We start from the raw sequence: 23555 nt of genomic DNA on the forward strand, positions 1-23555 counted from the left end.
AGTAGTATTTTTTTTTTAGACTTTAGAAACTCAGAAGCTGATCAAATATCGGGTTAAATATCGGTGGGATGGCCGATACAGGCCGATACCGACAGGGGGCCGATTATATCGTGCATCCCTAAAAATTTCCATATGAGAGGCAATAGTAACAGATAAAGCAATGATTGGTGACTTAAATAAAAGTTAATCAGATCAGTAATATAAATCAAACGTTGTCTCTAAAGTAAGAAGTTTAAGTCAGCAGGAGGTTTCTGTGCATCCAAACATAGTCTCTTGTTTGGTTAAGAAAAAACTTTATTATTTAGGATGTCAGTTTAGTACTTTACATTTTTTCGTAGGTATTAGAAGACAACTTGCTTAAGTAAAATGACTATTTAATTGATGTCATTTTTCTCCCTTATCTAGTCTAGCCTGATGACAAAGCAGCAGATTGATTCACATCTTGCCTTTCAGCTTATCTAACCTCACCTGGATCTTGGAGCTAAATCAACCACTCAGTGCCAACAATAACCAGCTGCTGCACTATGTCTCATGTGGTCAAATTGTACAAAACACACTTGTGCCAGAAATAGAGATCCTCTGGTGACAGGTTTCAGGAAGTAGGCTGCCTGTTTTAAACAGCCAGAACAGCCTGAATATCAGCTCTGCTGTCTCAAAGGGAAATCGCTGTGAAGAGGAAATGTTTCTGACGGATAAAGTGCCTTCAACTTTTAGTTCAACATTCATCTCCTGAATTTAAACCAGGTAGTAATTACTACTTCTTATAGGATACATCATGCAGATACATACAAATATATTCATTACCCTTTAACTTGTCATAATTTTCTCATGTTGGCAACTCAAACTTTAAAGTTTTTAATTGAGAATTTATATGACAGATCAAAGGTGTAAAACCCATTAAGCTAAAACCTGAAACATGGACAACATGCAGCAAACAGGCATGTTTTTTTATGAATGTATAGTAGCCCTCTTAGAAAAAACAGGGAAAAAAACTAATTAAACATATATAATTTGCTCTCAAATGAGGAAAGTACGGAAGCGTATTGCATTCACCAAAGAAAATAAATCAGCTTATCTCATAATTACGAGATCAGTATCTCATAATTATCCTGATCTCAATATCATGTGATCTCAGATGACATATTGTCATATTTAGGAGATCAGGAAGGACATTAATTGCTCAGCTACGCTACATGAAATGTGAACATGAGTGGTTTGTCAGATTTAATCTGCTTTTATTTCCTTTTATGCGTGCAACACCTGGGAAATACTGAGTTTCCTCAATGTGGATGGAATTAATTTTAGTTTTTTAGCATTGCGCAGTAGAGATGGGCGGATAGATCGTAGGATCGATACTATTGATACCAACTTTGGTATTGATATTGAACAATATTTGTTTAACAAGACTGATAAGTTTTATTCTTTCCCGCACGCACTAACTACAGCAGATTCACCAGTCAGCCTGCCTGTTACAGCGCATTCCTGGTGCCCCTCTCGTCACCGGCTCAGCACGCAGGCTCAGTTTGGCCGCCCGCTCAGCTCACTCTCCCCTCATCAAACATACAACTGAGTTGCTGCTCTGCAGAGGAGCAGAAAAACATGGAGAAGAGAGAAAGAAGCGCCGTTTGACTATATTTTAATACCGTAAATGAAACAACAGATAATCTGTATGGTTTGTAAAAAGCCGATGAAATGAAGTGGAAACACAACAAGTTTATATAAGCACATGAAAAACCAACATGAGCAAGAAAACGTCGAGCTATAGAAACAGAGAGAGGAGACAAAACTTCGGTCATTGCCCCAATAGACCCTCGAGCCTCAGAAAGATGTCACTGACAGAGGCGTTTCAGACCTCTAGAGAATAACAGCTTCATATGAACTTTCAAAGTAGATATTATATGTCATATATTATTGAAGCCTACTCAGAAAGTGTAATTAAAAGATTCCAGAACATTTATCCCATTAAAATATGTTATCTAAAAGGGCTAAATCTTTATTTATCCCACAATTAGGAAATTTATAGAATTAAAGCAACAGACAAATGCACACAATAAAAAAAATGACATAAGGATTGAAAGATATAATATGAACTACACTATGAACAGAACAATATTAATTCTATTATTATTCAATTGTAATAATACAATAAAAATCACAGAAACACTTAAAGGTCAGCAGTTCCATGATGCATCAAGCTTAAATGTTAAAAAGTATCGTTATCATATCGATATCGGCGATACTGAGCCTGTATTTACTTGGTATTGTATCGATTAAAAATTCCCGGTATCGCCCACCTCTACTGCGCAGGTAGGTTAAGTCCTTTGAATTGTTTAGGAGAAAAATCCCTCTCTACTCAGACTTGCTGGAAGTCGCACTATTCCTGCAGCAGCATTTAGACCAGCACGGAAGACTTTGTGGAAATAAATCTATGCGTCTGAATTGCATTCCAGCTGGCTTGGTGGTGTCCCAAAGAACTGTCCAGTACCTGATCAAAAACCCTAGATCCTTAGGGAGAACAGCTGAGGCTTCAGAATCGTTTAAAACCACCAGGTCCATACTTCATGCAGCATTTCAATTCATATGTAAAACTAAAACAATACAGAATCTGTATTAATGGAGCTGTTGTTGGATTTTCGTGTATGGTCATATGGCTGCTTAAGCCACAAGTATTAATCCCAGGGTTATAGCTGCGTACTTTATTGATAAAGTGAAAAACAGGAGCAGAGCTCGTATGTTAATCAGCTCCTCGGTACAGAGAACTGTTAAGTTGAACAGATGCAGAAATTCTTAAAAAGTAATCATTAAGACAAGTTTTCTGAGAGATTCTACATTACTGGCTTAAGTAATCATGACCAAATATAAAGATCTAAAAATAGATCTCTTCTCATAATTACGAGATCAGTATCTCATAGCAATGAGATTCCTATCTCGTAATTATGAGATAAGCTGTCTGATTTGTTTTCTTTGATGAAGGCAATATGCTTCCACACCAAAACATCTTATTTTATCAATTTGATGCACTGCATACAAAACCTTTTTGGTTCAGACATGTTTTGTTTTTTTTCTGTTACTTTAGCATAAAGGCATATAGCAGGACTTGTTGTGTCAACAGGTTCACCAAATGTGGTGTGGATTTCTGCAGCTTTCTCAGTGTGCTGCCCCTATGGGCCTCTGAGCTGCTTCTCAGAGAAATGCTCCGTCAGTTTAGGTGAAGGGTTGTGTCTGGCGTTGCCTTGATGGAATATTAACAGGAATTTTCTTATTTTGTTTTTTAACTTAAAACCCCAAATCTGGTTTGGTGTTACTGGTCGGCCCAATTTATAGCAGCACATTTTCACTCCTCAGCAAACCTTGTGTTGATAGTGAGGAAAATAGGTATTTGTACACCCTGCTATTTGCAAGTCAATGGGGTCTGAAATTTTAATTGAATGTCCACTGTGAGAGACATAATCTAAAAAAAATCCAGAAATCACAATGTATGATTTTTTTTTAACTTTTTATTTGTATGATACAGCTGCAAATAAGTATTTGAATGCCTGAGAAAATTAATGTTAATATTTGGCACAGTAGCTTTTGTTTGCAATTCCAGAGGTCAAACGTTTCCTGTAGTTTTTCACCAGGTTTGCACACACTGCAGGAGGGATTTTGGCCCACTCCTTCACACAGATCTTCTCTAGATCAGTCAGGTTTCTGGGCTGTCGCTGAGATACACAGAGTTCGAGCTCCCTCCAAAGGTTCTCTACTGGATTTAGGTCTGGAGACTGGCTAGGTCACACCAGAACCTTGATATGGACTCTTAGAGAGCCACTCCTTAGTTATCCTGGCTGTTTGTTTCAGGTTATTGTCATGTTGGAAGACCCAGCCTCGACCCATCTTCAATGCTCTAACTGATGGAAGAAGGTTGTTCCCCAATACATGGCCCCGGTCATCCTCTCCTTAATACAGTGCAGTCACCCTGTCCCATGTGCAGAAAAATACCCCTGCTACCACCCCCATCCTTTGCATTAGGGATGGTGTTTTTTTAGGATGGTACTCATCATTCTTCTTCCTCCAAACACAATCAGAGGAATTATGGCCGAAATGTTCTGTTTTGGTCTCATCTGACCACATGACAAATGGTAATTGTAAACTTAAAGGTGTAAAGGAGGATTCTCCTCTACACCTTTACCCTATTGAATGCTTGAATAGGCTCCCCCTTGCTCTTTGGTGGAAAACTGCTTTGTGTCCATAGAAATTCCAGACCAACTGTGCAGAAGCATACCAGCAAAACTGGTTCACGACCACACCCAAGCAACATTTGATGTGTGCGGTTGAAGAAGTATAATCTGCCCTTTACTGTGCCTGAACGTGTCCTTAATCACTATATAGAGCGGGGACTATATATTGTACTTTATAGGGAATTCAGTTGACCTACCGTTCGGACAGATGATCACTTCTCTCAGTCAACAATCAGCTAAACGAGACTTTTACTTATATTTCACCTGGGAAACTGAATAAATGTTCTCCTGGCATTCAAGATATTTGTTTTAAATTTTCTGATTGTAGAGGTTTATTATTTTAATGTTTATGGAACAGTCCAAAAATCAAAAGATATAGATTATGGTTTTTAAGCACCATTTCCAGCACTGTAGGGAATAGAGGTTTTTGTTTAGTATCTACCTGAAGAGCTTTACTTCCTCTGAATTAATTGACTTTAGCAGGTGAAAGAATCATTGCTCTAACGTAGAGAAAAATAGACAAACCTATATCGTAAAGGGAAAAACTGAGGACTTTGAAATTGATTGGACTTTGTCAGACTTCAAACTAAAAACATTTTTTGTTTGTTTGTCTGCATATGTCTGTAATTCAAGAGTTTTTTTTTTTTACTTTTTTGTTTTTTCTCTTAATGTTTAAACTTCCAAATGTCAATAAAAAATCTCAACACAAACCTCTTATTTACTTCTAAACAACTTTATCTCAGAGCTCCATTATTATTGAGACTTTTCAGAAACTTTAATTATTTTTCTTTAATTTAACAAAATAAAATCAATCTAAGAATTGTGAAAAGCATAGAAATAATATGTCATTATCTAAAGAAGTAATGCATTTGTTTAAATCTACTCACTGAGTCTCTATACGCTGAGTTGAGTGAATGAAGAGCCGCATTAAACACCCTGAACTCTCTGGCTGCTGTGGCTCTGTTCACAGGCTCTATGCAAGAGAGGACAGACACACTCATTATTAGACCTCCTGTGTTATTTACAATGCAGTCTGAGCAGCATGCATTATTGAAGTGGCATACACACACCTGGATTACCCTCTGGTTCAGGCCATGTCTTCTTGAGAATATGTAAAGTGGAACCTGGCTGAACTCCACAGGCATCCAATGTGAGGTCATCTTTCAGCCTACGCCCACAGTGAACCAGCTCTGAACACATGGAGAACATTTTGGGATTATTTACACATGCAATTGCGTAGTAAATCTTAAATACTTAAGCAGCATAGAAACCTAAAAACATATTTATTTTCATTGGTGTCAAAAGCACAGACATTTGTTACTTAAACAGAAGTATAGATACTGCAGTTTAAAAACACTCTGGTAAAAGTTGAAGTATCAACTTGACCTCTTTACTCAAGTAAAAGTGAAAAACTATGTGCTCCAAAAACTACTTAAAGTATAAAAGTATAAAGTAACCTTTACAAAAACAGCCAGATGCCACTATATGAATTAAAAGCTAATTTTTTTTGACTATTTTGAAAAATTCTGTGAGAAAGGGCCAGGGATGAGGGAGATAATGTTGGTCTCCATCTCCCGACACGCTCTTGCCTGTGTACGACCTTTCAGCATCTTTTTCTGAATCCAACATTGTAGCATGGCATAGACAATTCAAGTTTTCAGTTTGAAGAACACCTTCTTGCTTCTGATGATTTCCTTTAGCTAACCAATGAGTGTTTGCGTTACATGACTCCAATCCAATTACACTACTTTTCACTAGATGTGGATGGCGCCAATGATCTGCATTGGATGGAGCACATGACGTGAAATAAATATTTATAAACATTAAACTGAAGCCAAGAGTAACGAGTAACTTTTGTTTTAAAATTTTAAGGAATAGAAAGTACAGATACTTGTGTTAAAATGTAATAAATAGAAGTCAGAAGTGGGAAGAAAAATAAGTAACGGAGTAAAGTATAGATACCTAAAAAAAAAAGTACTTAAGTACAGTAACAAAGTATTTGTACTTTGTTAATTGACATCTCTGTATATTTTAAAAAGCAGACTGACCTATTAGCTCAGGATCTGGGATTTGTTCTGGAAGCTGAGCTGCAACAAGCTGCTTTAACGTGGCCACTCTGTATCCTCCTGGTGGGACGTCCCCAGGCATCATCTCTGGGAAGTGGAAGGTGGATTTGGGCTGATCCACCAGCTTTAACGAAAGGTGCCATTCTGAAGAAGTCATCCCTTGCAGCTATAACACAACACATAAACACTGCGCAGTTTAGCAGACAAAAAGATACAGGGTATTATATATGTTTTACTGTCGGTGTCCGTTTGATTTAAGTAAAACGTTGCCATTCTGCATGACTTTTTGGTTAATTTACTAATTTGATTTATAAAGGGAAGGTTTGGCTCGCAGAACAGCTGAGCCACTGTTAGCTGCTGCTAAGCAGCTATTAAAAGAAACAATCTAGCAAATTAAATACTAAAGGTTTCACTTGGTGATGTTTTGTTTACAGCTGTGTTGAAATAGCAAAACACAAAGCGCATACACCGTCGTTTACAGTGAACTACAGTGAAACAATGCATACTCACCGTTTTATGTTGACAGACTCTTACTTCCTGGTTCCTGTCACGTGATCGACGCAACTTCCTCTACGTGAACGAGACTCTGATTGGATAAACTCGAAATTATGAGGGCGAATGTGATTAAGTATTTATTATGTTGGGGTAAGTTAAACAGTTCGGAAAAATATTATGTTTTTAAAATTTTTTTTACATTTAATTAAATTTTTTCTGGGGGTGAGTCTTGATTCCTGTTTCCTTGTTTAACTCCTTACCAGTTGGTGGCGGTAATGCACTTTTAACTAGTTTGCAAACCGCCATAAAACCTCACAAGAAGAAGAAGAACAAGAGGAAGAAGAAGAGGTCTTTTTTAAAAAACTTTTATTTACACAATTCTAGCATATAACAATTGATGAAAAATAAGTGCCAGTTAAAAATCACTATTAAGGTAAAACAAGTGTCAGATAAAATCATTAAATGAGGAGCTTGTTAAAATGTAATTCTCTACCATCTAACACAGTACATATAATGTTGTTAAAATGTGTTAAAACCCCACAACTGAATATAATCCTCCCTGTTCTGAAGAAGAAGATTTTTAACAAAATATTTATTGAACAATAATTTAACAAAAAAACAGTTAAAAACTCAGGTCAACATTACATTATTACATTAGCAGCTTGTTATATTTTAGCTCTCCCAAATCAGAACTCGTGTACAAAACAGTATTAAAACCCCACAGTTGTGAAAAAGAAGAAGAAGAACGAGAAGTCTCTGATTGGATAAAATTTGGACATATAGCAGCAGCATGTAAGGGAAAACAATGATGTGGAATGTGTGATGGAAAACATGAATATGGAAAGTGTGGGAAAGAAGAAATGTAACTGTGTCGGAGAACAAACTGCTGCCTATTGCGGTTGGGAAGTGAGCAAAAGATCTGAAGAGATCAGAAAAGTGAAATTAGAGCTTGGAATAAATTATGCTGAAGCTGCAAGAAGAATCCCACCCCAGTCAGAAAGACCCAAACCAACAGTGGCCCAAATAAAAAGTTCAAAACCTCTGGAGGAATTCCCCAAAAAAGAAGAATTTTCTACTTTTTTATGGGGGAGATAATCAATTGTAGTGATGAGACGACAAAGAAAACTGAAAAAAATAAATAAAAAATTAATAGTTAAAGCTGCAGAAAAATACCTTGAAGTGAAAGATTTAAACTGGGAAATGGTTGAATGTATGATGGGAGAACGAGTAGGACCATCAGAAACTGGCAGAGTAACATAAACATAAAGACAGATTAGTAATTATGAGGACAAATTTGAATTATGTATTTCATTATGTTGGGTTTAAAACATACAGTTCGGAAAACTATTATTATTATAATTTTTTTCTGGGGGTGAGTCTTATTTCCTGTTTTCTCTTTTAACTCCTTAACAGTTGATGGCGGTGATGCACTTTAACTAGTTTGCCAACCGCCATAAAACCTCACAAGAAGAAGAAGACATAGACTCCCATTGGGTCTTTCATTGTAGACATAAAACTAACTGCCTGTAAAATTTATTTTCATAGGATAGGATGTTTATACTCTAAATAAGTTAGTTTTAACTTGTTGCTTTGTTTATTTAATTTTGTCTGTATTACGTTCAACTTAGAAAGAATGGAATTCTACTCTATAGTCATTACACTGTCACAAGTACAAATCAACATTTCAGTGCATTGCCTTTTCTCAACAACTTCCAGTTGAAAGCACTTAGCAAGTTGGTACAGCAGGTCTACTTTATTTATGCATGATACATCACCTTAACACAAATACATGACATTATAGGCAATAGTCTAGTTGGTAGGACACTTCTGTGATTTGATTTATTTTGCTCAGGCTACTCATAAGCCCACAGCCCCCCAAATGTTGAAAGGGCAATATTATTGCCATTACTGTAAATATTTAGTGGAACATTTACGCATTCAGTAATAAAATGTCACAGGAAATGGTATGGGAGGATGGTCATTTAAGAAAGAGGATGATTTTTAAAGATTCTTTAAGAAATCCCTCAACCAATCCCCCTCAACTCGAGTACTGATTATAGGTAAAATTAATTCAATGGTTGTAGACCACTCCTACTACAAGGTTATTTAACAAAGTAGGTCATCTGTAATTCTGTAGGAATTCTTGCAGCAAGAACGTTGTGGGTTGAATTCCCAGCCCGGGGTTTTGCTGCATGGTATTTGCATGTTAGGTTATTTGGCTTCTCTAAATTCTCATTAGATGTGAGTGTGTGTGAATGGTTGTTTGTCCTGTTTGTCTTTGTGTTGCCCTGCAATGGACTGGACCCTACCTGAAGCCTGCCTCTCGCCCGTAGACAGCTGGAGATAGGCACCAGAACCCCTCGCAACCCCAACTGGGATAAAGCGTGTCAGAAAATGGATGGATGGTTATCTGTCCTTACTTGAAACAAAGCAAGCTTACTTAAATAAGAATCACCATATTTAAAGATGGTATATATAACATCGCTTATAGCCTTTAGTTAACTTTCCAGGTATGCATAATTACTTGATAATTCTAAATTAAGAGAAAAATAAATGAAGTGCTCACTTCTAAAGCTGGTCACAGAATGAAATAATAAAGATAAAGTAATTTAAACGTGGTAGTGGGGGAATATTATACAGGCAGTCATAATTGTTGTGCATTTTATCATAACTCACCACTGTTAGCGAATGGTCTGTTTTTCTGTGTTGGCAGGGAAACATTTATTTTCATGTAAAAAGACTTGAAATGTTTATTTTCTTACGTCTGTTCCTGTTTGGCTGACACCATCATGGAGAGAAATATCAGCTGTGCTGCTGCCATTAACACCTTTGTTTATAGATGTTGGAGATCGGCCTAGTTTTCCAGTGTAGTCCTGTTTCTCTGACTGTGACTGGCTGGATGTGCTCTCCTCATCCTCTGACATGGGAGCTGGCTTGGAGCTTGTCTGCCTGACTGTGTGTTTCCTGGACGGGGCCGCCTTTTGCAGTTGCCTTTTGTGTCTCTGCTTCCTTCTCCTTGAACCCCAGTCGGACTCAGCAGATGGCCGCTCACACTGGCCTGGTTCTGCTGGAGGTTTTTTTACTTTTAAAAGGGAGTTTTTCCTCTCCACTGTTGCTACAAGCATGCTTAGTGAGAGGGATTGCATTTGAGTGCCTTGAGATGACATGTGTTGTGAATTGGCGTCATATAAAAGAAACTAAATAAACCCCCCGCCCCCCCCAAAAAAGAAAAAAACAACAACAAAAAAAGAAAAAACGCTAAAATTCTTAAACAGCATAAAACAGTGGTGATCAGTGTAATAACTATTCTTGAATTGGGGGCTGTTTTCTGGTGTAGCATGGCTTTCCTTTTGCAAAAAAAAAAAAAAAAAAAAGTATATACGTATATATATACATTTCTTTTTGTTTATGCTTTTGTAAACAAAATGACAAAATAAATCTCTCCAAGTCTTAGCGTATGTATACATACACATATATATATTTATACAATACATTTTTAAAATATATTTAAAATCCAAAATGTAAATAAAATTCAACATGAATTGTATCTCTATTTCCGGTGTTGCATGGCTTTTCATTTAGAAATAGCAATATATATATATATATAACTCAAATCCAGCATGAAGTGTATGTGCAGAGCAGCCAGGCTGTAAACAGTTAAACTGCTCAGAGGAGGGTCGGTACAGCGGATTCTACGCATGACATCACCGCAGGACAAAGCAGCAAGGAGTGGTTTCTTCCCAGAGAAGCCCCCAAATCAATGAAACAACCTTAACAGTGCAGGAGAAAGTCCCCGTTTATTTTCCACTGTCTAATTAAAGCGCAGCGGCTGCGTTTCAACCGGGTTTTTGTTGTGAGAGGAATGAACTGCCCTGGAAAATAAGACCGTCTGGACAGAGAGGAGAGTCACCAAGGCTGGACGGTCAGTGAGTTTTAACTTTCCAACATAGAAAGCATTCAAATGGAAGAACCAAGGAGTTCATCTACTGTTCTCTGACATTAGAAAGTCACCAATGTTGGGTATTTGGGAAGTTAAACAGCAGCAACAGCTGCTTCTGTGTAAACTTCCAGAAAGGTAGAGCTTGCTATAAAAGCAGCTCAGTAGCGCTCCTCCAAAGCCTGGCTGGCTTTCTCACTTAAACCACACTTTACTGCTGAATAGATGCAGCTTATTAGCTGTAAGGATAAAACAAGCAGGCTGCCACCCCAAAAACTTCACAATGCATTGGAAAACAAAACAATTTATCTTTGAAAACAAGATTTTCTTTAAAAAAAAAAAAAAGAAAGAGTCAGAAAGTAGAAAACAACAGCAGCAAATCTGCTTATTTAAAGCAAAGATGGAGTGGGATGATATTAAGAAGTAAAAGTAAGGAGTAAACTTTATGTAAGTAATGTTTCATATGTGAAAAAACACTATTAGCCATATGCTAAAGATATCTAATACCTCAGAGATCTATTTAAAAAAGAAAAAGAAATTAGACGTCCAGTAAACTCTAGAGCAGAAAGACAAATAATTGCTGCTACGCCTTCCTTTCTTTAGGGAGTGCAGAAGATGAAAAAAAAAAAACATAAATTAAATCAATGAAAAACAAAAAAGGATCTTAATTAAATGAACATCTCTGTTGGAGAATGTTTCCCACCCCATGCATGAAGCTTTTGCAGATCTCCTTCAGTGACAGACTGCTGCACCCTAAATGCACCAGGGAGCGTTATCACAGATCCTTCCTCCCAGCTGCTGGAAGACTTAATAACCATCACTGTTCCCAACAACCTCAATAAGTTGTTACATTCATGCTGATTTTGCTCAGTTTCTACCTTAAGCCAGTGTTCTGTCATATGAGCATACCGAGTCAGACCAGCATACGCATAGTCAAATTATTTAAGGTGACATCGCCATACGCTTCAAAAAACACCAAAAAGTAAGTTTATTTTTCGTACAAAACTAAAGAGATGAACTAAAGGGATACAATAAAAGGATAAACAGGGATAAACTAAAGGGATAAACCGGTATTGACTTTGGGTGTGCTGGTCTGACCGGGTATACACTGTAGGATTTTTTGTCCTTTTCCGGGCCGATTTTTAGCAGTGTTTGGATCGGGCTGACTTTCAGCCTGATCATGTGTAATGCGTTGTGTAGTATACAAGGGGTAACGAGGGGCGACCACCTCCCAATCAGGAATGATAAGGTCGGGAGAAAATCAAACATGTTTGACAGGCCGAAAAATGTGAGGACATGCATTGTGAGCTGTGAACTTGTAAACTCTGCACTTTCGTCATACAGTTTGAGCTGTAGGTGCTTGCAGGGATTAAAAATATCGCACAGTATATGTCCGGCTTGTATAAGTTAAATAACATGCTGCTGTCATTTCGCACATCTCAGATGTTTTCAAATATCCATTATTGTAAAAACGTCCATAGCTGTATATTGTTTATTTATTCTTCAGGTGCACAGGATTTATATTAATAAAAGACTTTACACTACAGTATTTTATTGTTTATCTTTTATCTCTTCACTATTAAGTTATTCTTATACATTTTTCTAAGGTCCACATTTGTGTGACCATTTTTTCTGTTATCTTTGTACTACTGTAAATACCAGAATTTCCCCATTCTAAGATGTGTGAGTTTATTACACCTTAATATTAGCTGCCTGCTGTGTGTCAGAACTGATGTTTTCCCCAGTAGTTTATCTAATTAGGCCAGTTCCTAGGTCTGGTCCAGTTATAATCTTCATTCTGTACGTAGCAATGATTTGAGAATGGAATGAGAGCGGTGTCTTTCAGCTAAGAACATAATGTAATATTTTGATAAGGCTGGAGCCATGGAGGTCTCCTCATCTGCAAACGTGTGATGTAAAATGTGATGATGTGGCAGACATACATGTATAAAATGCTTCTTTAACTGGTAATTGGGGCCACTTCACGATAAGCTGCTTTCTGTAACTCTAAGCAACTTCTCTGACCTGAGTAAGATCACAATTTCTATCAAAATCTCTTGTCATGTCTCATAGTTATTTAATACATATACGTTAGTAGGTGTTATTTAAAGAGTTTGTTCCAAGTGATCTCTTTTCAGGAAAAAGAACCGGAGAGCGAAAGCTTCAAGGAATAAACACAGAGCTTTCTTTTAACAGAGACAATAATGGGTTTTCTATTCTATTCTATTCTATTCAATTCTATTCTATTCTATTCTATTCTATTCTATTCTATTCTCCACAATTTTTGCAGACTATCACTAATAATGTCATTCCTCTGTCATACAATCCCTTTACATCTGATGCAGCAAGTGGCCAAAAATAATCTACCAAAAAATGCAACATTTCCTGTATTAGCTGTAACATGTATTACTTAAACTCATGTGATTTATCCCTAAAGCCAATGTGCTGTGTTAGCAGTTATCAATCTTGCACAAAAAAAAACATGTTTCTACTTATTTAAAACACTTCAAGACTGTCTTCTTGGATCCAGGGCCGATTGCTGTTGTTTATTTGTATTTGATCATATTTAGAACCCCCCCGAAAACATGAGAAGTATAAAAATACCACCTTGTGTTGGAGTGAAGAGTGTTTACATGGCAAACACGGACTTGTTATGTTTGATGCACGTAATCAGAGAAAAATGATGATGCATTGCCTTTTTAACGCACTTTTCCATTTCTCTGTGGGATTTCCATTTCCACCACAGAATAAATTAGCGACCAAAGCACGGGGTTGGTGGGGGTGGGTAGGGATGGTAACAGGGGTCACCTTTGGAAGTAGGAATTTAGTCTCAGTATTTACAACTGTTTTAAGCAAATTCATGAATTTATTTTATATTCCCTATTCTGCTTTGGCCTTCACTTCATGTAATTTGATGTGCATTACTTTTTTGCAGTCAGGACATAAAACAATCGGTTTGAATCAGGAACTTACTTCATTATTACAGAACATTGATTAGTTGTTGTTATGCTGCACATCTTGCAGATAGGTTTTCAATTTGGAATATTGATTGATAAAAAAGGTCAAATTAATATGTGAAAATAAACTAATCCACGGGTTCAGTAATAACTAATTATTTTCTTTATATAAGAGTATCTATTGGAGAGAAGGTTATTGAACTGTCACTTTTTAACTCAACTTTTTAAAGCGAAAAGACTATTTATTTTTCACTTTATGATTCTCTTTGAATTAGGAAAGAGAACTTTTGACTTCACACCAGATTAATATGTATATACAGATCATATACTTAAACATTTCTTCATCCAGCTCTGTGGTTATCATACTTTTCATAACAACTACCAGTGCACTAAATACTAATTTATCTTGGAGCTCTAATACTGTAATGGGGGTTTTAAAGCAACAAACCAGTAATGGAAGTTGGTGAAAAGAACAAAAGAAGAAGGAAGGAAGAAACAAAGAAAGAAAGAAAAGAAAGAAGGAAAGAAAAAGAGAGTAATAAATTTCGCCTATATCTTCATCCATCTTCCCCTTTGCTATGACCAACTTCCCTGTATCTTTTGAAGAGATGCATCCTTAACACATAATGGTTTGTAGATCAGCCCATAAGTTGAATCTAACCTTCCTTCACATTTTATTGTGTCCTCTGCATGGCGTGAAGTAAACATGACTCTATATAGCTTCCTTTGAACAATAGTTTTCTTCTCTTCCAGATTGCACAACTAAGAGATCTGTTATCAGATTCTCCCACCTGAGCGTGGGGCTGCTGCAGCTCCTTCAGCTCCTCTTGCATTTCCATTGTCCTACTGCCTGCTTCTTGGAATAATGCTCTTCCTGTGCAGCCTGTCAGTTTAAGTGAATGTTTCTTATCTTCTAGTCAAGTGGTTTTCAAAGTGGGGCGGCAGGGCACAAGGGGAGAATCAGAAAATTGGAAAAAAGAAAATATGCTGTTCTAAAACAAGCGGGGTGAGCAGGCCCATAATGCATCTGTGCTTTTCTGTAACCACAACAGTCAAAAATGCATCCGCGGTGGGATGATGTTTTATTAATGTCCTTTATTATGTACATAAGAACTGTTTAAAATGTTGAAATTTCAATGACTAGCTGCTTCAAGAGCTTTTATTTATTTATTTATTTTTATTTTATTTTTTGCGTCACATCCGTAGCTATCTGATAAGTTTTAAACTTTTTCTGCTGTCTCTTGCTGTCATGCCTTTGAAACTGTTCTCTATTCACTCCTTTTCCTGACTGATATGCCGCCCACATGGTGTGAACTAGTCTGGCTGCCCATGCAAAAAAAATTTGCAAGAAACATCGTATTTTTTATTATCATAAAAAACATTTATTATAATGAATGTAGTTTTATTTATTTATTTATATAGCGCCAATTCACAACACATGTCATCTCAACGAACTTTACACCAGATCATCCAGGCAAATTGATTCAAATTTTTCTATCTAAGGAAAACCAGGTGATTGGAATGACTGATTGACTTGGATGCAATCCCTCACACTAAACATGCTTGTAGCGACGTAGTAAAGTATAACTTGTAGTATTATGTGACATAGATATGAAAACCATGGGGATTTAAGTTGAAGTTTGAGGCTCTTACTCTATGTAACAAAGGACCATCCCACCTATGTTAACTTTGCTGCCTTTTTCCTTTTTCAATAACATGCTTTTGTTAGACTGACTTATTAATTTTAAAGTGGCAGTTATGCAATAAATAAATTACAATCGACATACTAGTGCCTTCCTGTCAACTACAGAAGCCTTGAAGTTACATTCTACTTTTTTCTGAATGGAGTGGACACATTAACCTCCATCCATCTTGTCAAATCAGCCAAAATAAAAGATTTTATCTGAAAGAAGGATGCACTTACCTGTTGGTTTAAGTTTTATATAGAATAATATTAAAATGAATAAAATTCATTTTTAATTTGATGTTATTTGACTTTCGCAGAACATGTATTTATTAAGCAGTACTTGATTTTTACTCATAAAAAGCCAAATCTGTTACACGCTGTCCCTTTGAAGGTAGTCAAAACAAAACCGAAGTTAAGCCCCGCCCTCCCACCACTCACACATTTCAGAGGTTTGATTTATTTTGTTCGGTTTCTATCTTCAATGGTTTGTTAAAAAGTTTGTTATTAATAGGCTCTTTACCTTTTTGTGACGTCTGGAGGCAGTTGGCTTTCATTAAGAGTTATTAGATTAGAAAGGATGAATAGTGGCCATACTTTTGAGTTTAGTTACTCTGAAAAGAAATTTAAACCATAGTCCTTTTTCCACTGAAAGCCCAATGATTTAAAGCCCCAGCATTTGTTTAACCCTGGTAAAAGGAACCCAGGAGGGTTTGTCAACCTGCTGCTCTCATTACTCTAAAAGGTCTGGGGACATTAATCTGTATCACCCTGTAAAAATGGCTCTACACATTCAGTCCAACGTGGAATACACAACAGGCTTTACTCTTTACTTTCAGTTCCATATAGATTAATTATAACATCTTTATTACTCCCTTTAAAATACAGTATTTTTATTGTTTAAGCTGATTAGTGATGGTAGATGTCCAGCTTTTTAGTTTTACAGTTGATTAATTCCTTCTATTATTATAGGAAAGGTCTGGTCACATTCAGAGTACAAACTTCTGAAAGTACTTTAAATATAAAATTATTACATACTGTTCAATAAATGATGAGTGCGGATGACGTCATACACACTCCGCTTTGTTTTAAAAAAATATAAATATTAAAAATATAACAGTGGATGTCTTGGGGACAGTGATTCGCCTACATGGTATGAATGCTGGCGGTCCATAAAGAATACATTATGAACAGTTTAGTTTGTGCCTTCAAGTCGTTGCCCATAGGAAGACGTTACTTGGATATAACCTAACGGAATATCTTCAGAACAGCTCCAAATGACACAAAACTCATATGGGTGAGTAGAACATGATGTAATAATGTAAAATCAAAGGCCCAATGTAAAAAAAAAACGGCGTTCCCCTTTAACCTTTCGTCGTAGTTGTCCATTGTAGTTGTTCCTCTGTTTTTAAAAATGGCGCGCCCTGGCATCGAATCGAGAAGGACGACCACACAGACAGTCGGAAAGGCATACCAAGGACCAATAACAGCTGCTTTGTGTCTGCGCTGGTTTGCGATCGTCCGACGCATAGTCAGTATTTTTTTTTAAGGTGCACGACGACGGTTGCAGAACCTCTGCGCAGGGGTGCGTGGTCGCGCACAGAAATAAATTTGAAGGATGCAGAGGCTATGCGTCAGACGCATAAATTGGCCTTTAAGGCTCCATGCAGCGGTGATTCTCCAACTAGATTTGTGGATGTCAAAAATGAAGGAAAACGCAATTTCTGTAAATCCAAATAATCTAATACTTTAGTTTCTGACCACCCAACTGGAGTAAGAGCTATCACTATGAAAGACACAATTAAAAATAATCCATTTGTTAATAAATCATTAACATCCAACATTATTTAACAAAGGTAACTTTACTTTTTTATGCAGCTTCTCAGATTTAATACTACTTTGAAGTTTATGGAGCTCTTTCTCAGTTTGATGATCTCAAGCATAATTTGACTAAGTCATATATTAACTGACCTGAGTAAAGGGAGGCCAGTCATTTTGAGCGCTCGTTAAATTTTTGTGGCAGTTTGAAGAGCTCGTTTTGCGGTTAGAAATGTCTGTCTTCAAAGGGTCAATGGTTTCTGAAGCTACCCATATGGCACTTCCCTGAGGGATAGCCATATTCATTAGGTTTGTATTGAAAAGAAGGACTGGACTAAAGATAAGTACAGATGCCAAACTGTTGGAGAACCCTCACCCTCACTGAAATTTCCCTAAAGACTATGATGGCACCACAGCATTACTAAATCTTAATGATCTGTACAAACTCCCCCCAAAAAAATCATTTATCTTTTCTTTGACCTCAAAAGGAAGTTTAATAGTCCCTGACATTGTGACAAAATGAAATACATGGGTGATTATGACTCATGTGCTGACAGCTAGTCTCTAAAAGGAAGCCACACATTCAGGCTGCCACGCAGTCTTTCAGCGACTTCTCCCTCTCAGACATAATGGGCTTTAAATGGCACCATTATAAGTTAATGCCTGTAACATCCCTGAGAGCTGGTCAAGGTTTTGATGCATCAGTTTACTGCAGCTATAGCTTCTATTTTCTTTTTTCCTAAATCCTAACCGGATTTTCACAAGTTTTTTTTTTTTTACTTGAGTTGGGTCAGCTTGTTTTATTCACCTCCTGTGAGGCGAATCGCAAAATAAAAAGGAGAAAAGAGTACGCAGGCTAGCAAGTTGGTGGTAAAGTGTTTGAGTCATTCAGTAAAAACCCCTTTGATGGCTTCCTGCTGTCTGGACAGCCTGAGTCAGAGTCTGTGGCCTGTGCTGCTGGCAGATTTCTTCTCATCCTGGAACAGGATAGCTGTGGTATTCGTCTGCTCTTTTTTGTCATTCAATTTTCTTTCCTCATGTTTGAATCCCAGTTCAGTCCCTGAATAATATTTTCCCCTCTCGTTGTGGTAGAATATCCAGAGAATTTTACATAATGTAACAAACATTTTGATTTGTCCTTCTGGGTGAACTGTGAGCAAAGATGTGATGAAAACAACACCGAGCCACAAGTTCAGTCCACATCCTTTCAGCAGAAGCTATAAAAGGAGACGCATGGAAAATCCTTTGGGTAAACCATGGGGTGGAGCTACAGAGCTGAAATGATTCATACCAAAAAGCCATAACAGCTGATAAGCTGAATTTCCACTGGGCACCATCCCACCCAAACAGTTATAGCAGCTGTTGGGCGGCTCTCATCTTTTAAGAAAATTGGCTTAACACATTGCTGACGTGTATTTATTTATGTGCAAAAACAAGTAATGGAGCTGAGCTGTAGGTCAAGATGCATGACTGCTTTTAGTTTTTATCTAATCACAAGAGAAACCCCTACCCTTTATTTTTCATTTGCAAGAAATTCTTGTATTTTATCTTTTTTAATTCAAAAGTTTTGAAATTCAGTGAGAGGTTATGCTGTTTTTCCCACCAGTATTAATGTTAAAAACAATATCTTTCTAATTGTAAAAAATCTCAATAAAAAGGGTTTTATGGGGTGGCATGATTACAAAACCAGTAACTTTGTTAATGGCTCTAAACAACAGCTGGTTGCCTACGTTTTGACTGGGCGTGGAATTTTTATATATCCCTACATTTAAACATTCAAACGTATAGGAGGAGTTTGCCAAAATAGGAAAAATAAGCAAAAAGGCCCGACTTATACATCTTTTAATCAGTGAAGCAAAGATGGCAGTTTACCTGTTTAACAATTTAACAAGCTCCTCATTTAATGACACTTGTTTTTACCTTAATAGTGATTTTTAACTGACTTTGTTTTATATAAATAACTGATTCTATTTATAAATTCTATTTATAAATCCAACATTCATATTTAAAAATATCCAAACATGCACAAACTAATATTTAATCAGTAGCAGATGAAGTCAAATGCCTTTTGTTGGCAGCAAACATCTCCTGCTATGATTGCGTTAAACATTTGACCATGCTTTTAATAGAAAATGGTCAATTAGAGTTTCTAAGCATAGATATAAGCCTGCTGAGTACACTGAGATTAACTGTGAGCAACATCAGATGTGCATGCTTAAACCACAACACTTGTTATTAACCCAGGATCATAGCAAGTTACAAGGTTTATGAAAAGAAAAAGAAATTAAAGCAGCAGTTTGAATTAGTTTACTTTTAATTTAAGTGATTTTGCAAACCTGTAATGAAAAAAACAAAAAACAGAAAAGTTTTGTTCATGAGATGTGTAGTATGTGAGGGTCCTGCTCTGGAAGAAATGAGATGTTATACCTTGCAGACTTAAGTTTTTGTTCACATTAAAAAAATGCACATTTTGCACAATTAAATGTGTCCTGAAGCTTGTGATAAAAGTATGAATTCCCTAAAACTATGTAAATTTTTTAATTTGGGCTGCAACTTACAATTATTTTGCAAATTAATTAATTTTTCGATTAATTGATTAATAATGGGATAGCCAAAGGTTCCTTAAGGAAGACTTTTTACGAAATTAAACCAGATGAAACAAAACCTTTTCCACTTTAGGACTTCTGGTTGAGCATATTGACAGACGAAATATATTATTATTTTTTTAAATCTTAATTTAAAAAGTTTTCCTTTTTTTTGTAGAATTTTAGTATAATTGCTGCTCTAAATACGTTGCTCTGTCAGCTAAAGGCTCATCATTCATCATTAGTCTCTGCATTTATTGTTTCAACCCTTATTTAATTACACTTTTTAACTCTAATTATATACTATTAAAAGTATTCAGTAATAAGAAATCTTAATAAATGTCACAAGAATTTCAACAAATCGGACTCATATTTTATCTATTTTTCCAGTTCTCTCCTTCTCTAATGGTTGTCCAAATTTATCACTTCAAGACGCTTTCTTGATGCTGTTTTGATATGATTTATTAATATAAATCTTTTCACTACTAGCACTGGATGTTTGAAATGTGGCACAAATATCAACGAGATATTGACTTGTCCTTCTGGACATATTGTTCTTCCTGTTAAAAATTCAAAATGATTCAGAATTTTTTTTTTATTGGTCTAATTGATTTAAAGTCCTTTTCTTTTCTCTTCTTCGCACATTTTCTTGTGCACTGAGAATGCGTTAGCAGTGCGCACTTGTGCGCCCTTTACACATTAGCTCCATTATTTGGTGGATTTTCCAGACACAGACAAGTTTTAGGGGGAAGAGGTGGAATGTTAGTTGTTTTAACTAGGGCTGCAACAAACTATAATTTTGGTAATTGATTAATCTGTCGATTTAGTAATCAATTAGATAGCAAATGTTTCCTTAAAGATTTCATGCAAAATTTAAAGCAGGTGATGCCAAAACTAGCTCTGGATAAAGCATTTTGACAAGTTTTTTATTTTAATTTTTTTTACAATTTTGGCATTATTACCACTCTGAGTAAGTTGCATTCTCTATACTCCAGTCAGTTATTAATTGATTTCTAAATTAGATTCCGGATATTTAAATAATTGGCTAATAATGATTAATTCGATGAACTCCTTCCACCTTATTTTTAACCATTCCAAACTGGTTGAGATAAAAGATTTTAAATTATTTTTTTTTATATTCAGTCTATTTTGCCTCTGATAGTAAAGCTGAATCATTTGCATATAGTTCTATTGTTTATTATTTCTTAGGGCTGTCTAAAATGTGGCCTTGGGGTTACTGGCTGCTGTCATTATGCATCCTCTGACTGCAGTTCAGCAGTTATACAAATGATGCCAAACAGGTGGTCGAGGCTGAATGAAAATGTTTTTTTTTTCTGAGCATTAATCTTCCCTATAATCCCTATAAAAATGTAGTTTGTGCATAAAGGCAACTTGAAATTAGGTCCTGCTTGAAGGTGTTGATTCTGAGCCGGTGTCTCCTTTTTGTCATCAGTCTCTCAGTCTTTGGTGATGCTATATTCTCTTGGGTGAAGAAAGTGACACTGCTGTTTGGATTTTGTAAGCTTGGGCCTTGGTGGGTTTTTGGTCATTCTTGAACAACCACACCAATCACCTTTCCTTTTAATTGGGTAGTTTGGATCAGATACACAGATAGGTGTTTTGAACAGATTTTAGAAATGATATGGAATTGACATTAGAAATGTTACGGAATTGACACAGCAGACTTACAACAAAACTAAATTCAGCCACATAAAAACAAAAAGTCCATGGATTCAACAACCACACTAAATATAGCTTGACCAATTCTACTAGTAACAGTGATTTAATGTCAAATCAGAGTTATGCCAGTACCATTGCAGATGGCTACAAAGTGACAGTTTCTCTGGAACTTTGCTATGCTAGGTTTACCCAAATATTAATAATAGAACTGATGAATCCGTTTTGTTAAACCTCCATGGAGGAAATAAACATCACATCTAAATCACATTTTCGATCATCTTCTACCATTTGTCAGTCCTTTGACGAAAGTTGGGGTTCATTCTGGACAGGTTGCCAGTCCATTGCAGGTCAATACAGAGACATAGAACCATGCACATACACTCTCACACCTAAGAGCAATTTGGAGACACCAGTCAACCCATCAGTCATGTTTTTAGACTGTGGAAATAAGCTGGAGTACCCAGAAAAACCCAAACATCTTTATGGAGTAAACATGCAAACTCTGTACACAAAGACCCAGTATTCAAACACATCGCTTTTTTGCTGCAGTGCTACAAACTATAACACCTGACCTCTGTATGATCCTGCCACAATGGCAATATTGTTTACATGCCTTATTAAAAGTCCAAAGACGTAAATACCAAAGATGATTTTATCTTTATTTCTGAAGGGGACTTATTTTCTTTCGTCTTTACTGAGATACTAAGGATGTAAAAAGGCTTTTTTGGCAAAAAAAAAAATAGAATGCCTCAAATACTTAAATATTCTTGTCATTCAGTATATACATTTAAACCAATATATTATATAGATTCATTACGCCTAGAAAAAAAAAGACTCTTGACAAATGAAAAGCTAAGAATTTAAAAGGGCTGGTTACACCCTAATCAGCTAATTAACTTTCTGAGCCCCTCAATGTGGAGGTCAGTCCCGGTCTACATAATGTTGAAGAAAACAGCTTACTTGACAGATGTCCCAAAGATCGGCACTAACTTCCTCCACAAGGAGGAAAAGCCACGATAGATCATTGACAAAAAAGACATTTTTTTTACGATATTTATACAAAGTTGAGTGGAAGAAGAAATTGTGGCAAGCAGAATAACCGCAACCATGTCAGGGTTGTCAAAGAAAATATTTCAGAGAATTTATTTTTTATTTTTTTCACAAGGAGTAGATTTAGGCAGTAGTGAGTGCATGAAGAGGCTTTCTGCACTGACTATTCTCACAGATGGGCTACTAGCATCTTACAGGGGGACATAATAAAAAAGATGCTGGACAGTGGGGGTTTCAGATTAAAGTCAAGTTTTTGACAGCAGTTTTCTGCTGCCAACACAATGGATCCAGTGCGTCATGATGTTGGTGGAGTCCTCGTTTCGACAGCCTCATGTCACGTGTAAGCCTCATGACACAGGAAAAGGGATGCAGATCTGTTGCATCAACTGTGTATTAGATGTGTGTAGGATCCGTTTGTGGAGAAGACATTGAATGTAGTCTATGTGAATGAGGGGTAGGGACCACCTCGTGGATGAATTATCTCTGCAAATAGACTAAGATTTGAGAGAATCAAACCTTTGGTGTATTAAAAAAGTCTTAGATCTTTGGGTTAAGCTCATGATAAATGAGACCAAGAAACAGCTTTTGATTTAAATGTTGTTCCCTGTATTAGTTTCTGAAGGGGACATAAATTTAGATTTTTTACATTCTTCTTCTTTTATTAGCTGCACCAGCATATTGTAACATGCTGTGGAATAAGGACGAACATAGTTATCCCAATTGCTTTTACTCATCATTGTTAAATGGGGATTTTTTTTCATTTGAAAAAACAAAACAATATAACCCAATTTTTTATATAACTCAATACTATATAAAATGTCCCATGAAGAGTTCATAAACAGAGACTTTTAGCAATCTTAGCACTTTAGATTTTGCAACATCAGTATATCGTCAAACCTTGTGAAATAGCCTCTCAATCCAGCACCTATAGGAAGTAGGGATGGGACGATTTATGAAAACCGAAAAAGGAGCAGTGCATAAACCGAACATGGATATTGTCAGCGTTGCAAACATAGCTGCCGTTATCCAGGAATATTTTGAATCAGGACATACGTACGAGGTGATA

General features: G+C 36.4%; 2 protein-coding genes across 2 annotated transcripts in view; one reads left to right on the top strand and one right to left on the bottom strand.

The window, feature by feature from the left end:
• ubl7 (ubiquitin like 7) overlaps positions 1–6824 on the bottom strand; it is an 11687-nt gene extending 4863 nt beyond the window's left edge. Inside the window, exons 1-4 of the mRNA XM_015378465.1 lie at positions 6794–6824; positions 6266–6449; positions 5288–5407; positions 5105–5190 (exon numbers count right to left, since the gene is read on the bottom strand). Coding sequence (XP_015233951.1) covers positions 5105–5190; positions 5288–5407; positions 6266–6440 — 381 coding nt within the window. The 5' untranslated portion in view covers positions 6441–6449; positions 6794–6824. The remainder of the gene's footprint in view (positions 1–5104; positions 5191–5287; positions 5408–6265; positions 6450–6793) is intronic.
• Positions 6825–10480: 3656 nt separating this feature from the next.
• The window catches only part of cd276 (CD276 molecule), a 139052-nt gene continuing 125977 nt past the window's right edge, over positions 10481–23555 (top strand). Inside the window, exon 1 of the mRNA XM_015378509.1 lies at positions 10481–10700. The gene's annotated coding sequence lies outside the window, so the exon portion shown is untranslated. The remainder of the gene's footprint in view (positions 10701–23555) is intronic.

Source organism: Cyprinodon variegatus, unplaced genomic scaffold (assembly GCF_000732505.1).
Source record: "Cyprinodon variegatus isolate N-32 unplaced genomic scaffold, C_variegatus-1.0 Scaffold173, whole genome shotgun sequence".
NCBI classification, from domain to species: Eukaryota; Metazoa; Chordata; class Actinopteri; order Cyprinodontiformes; family Cyprinodontidae; genus Cyprinodon; species Cyprinodon variegatus.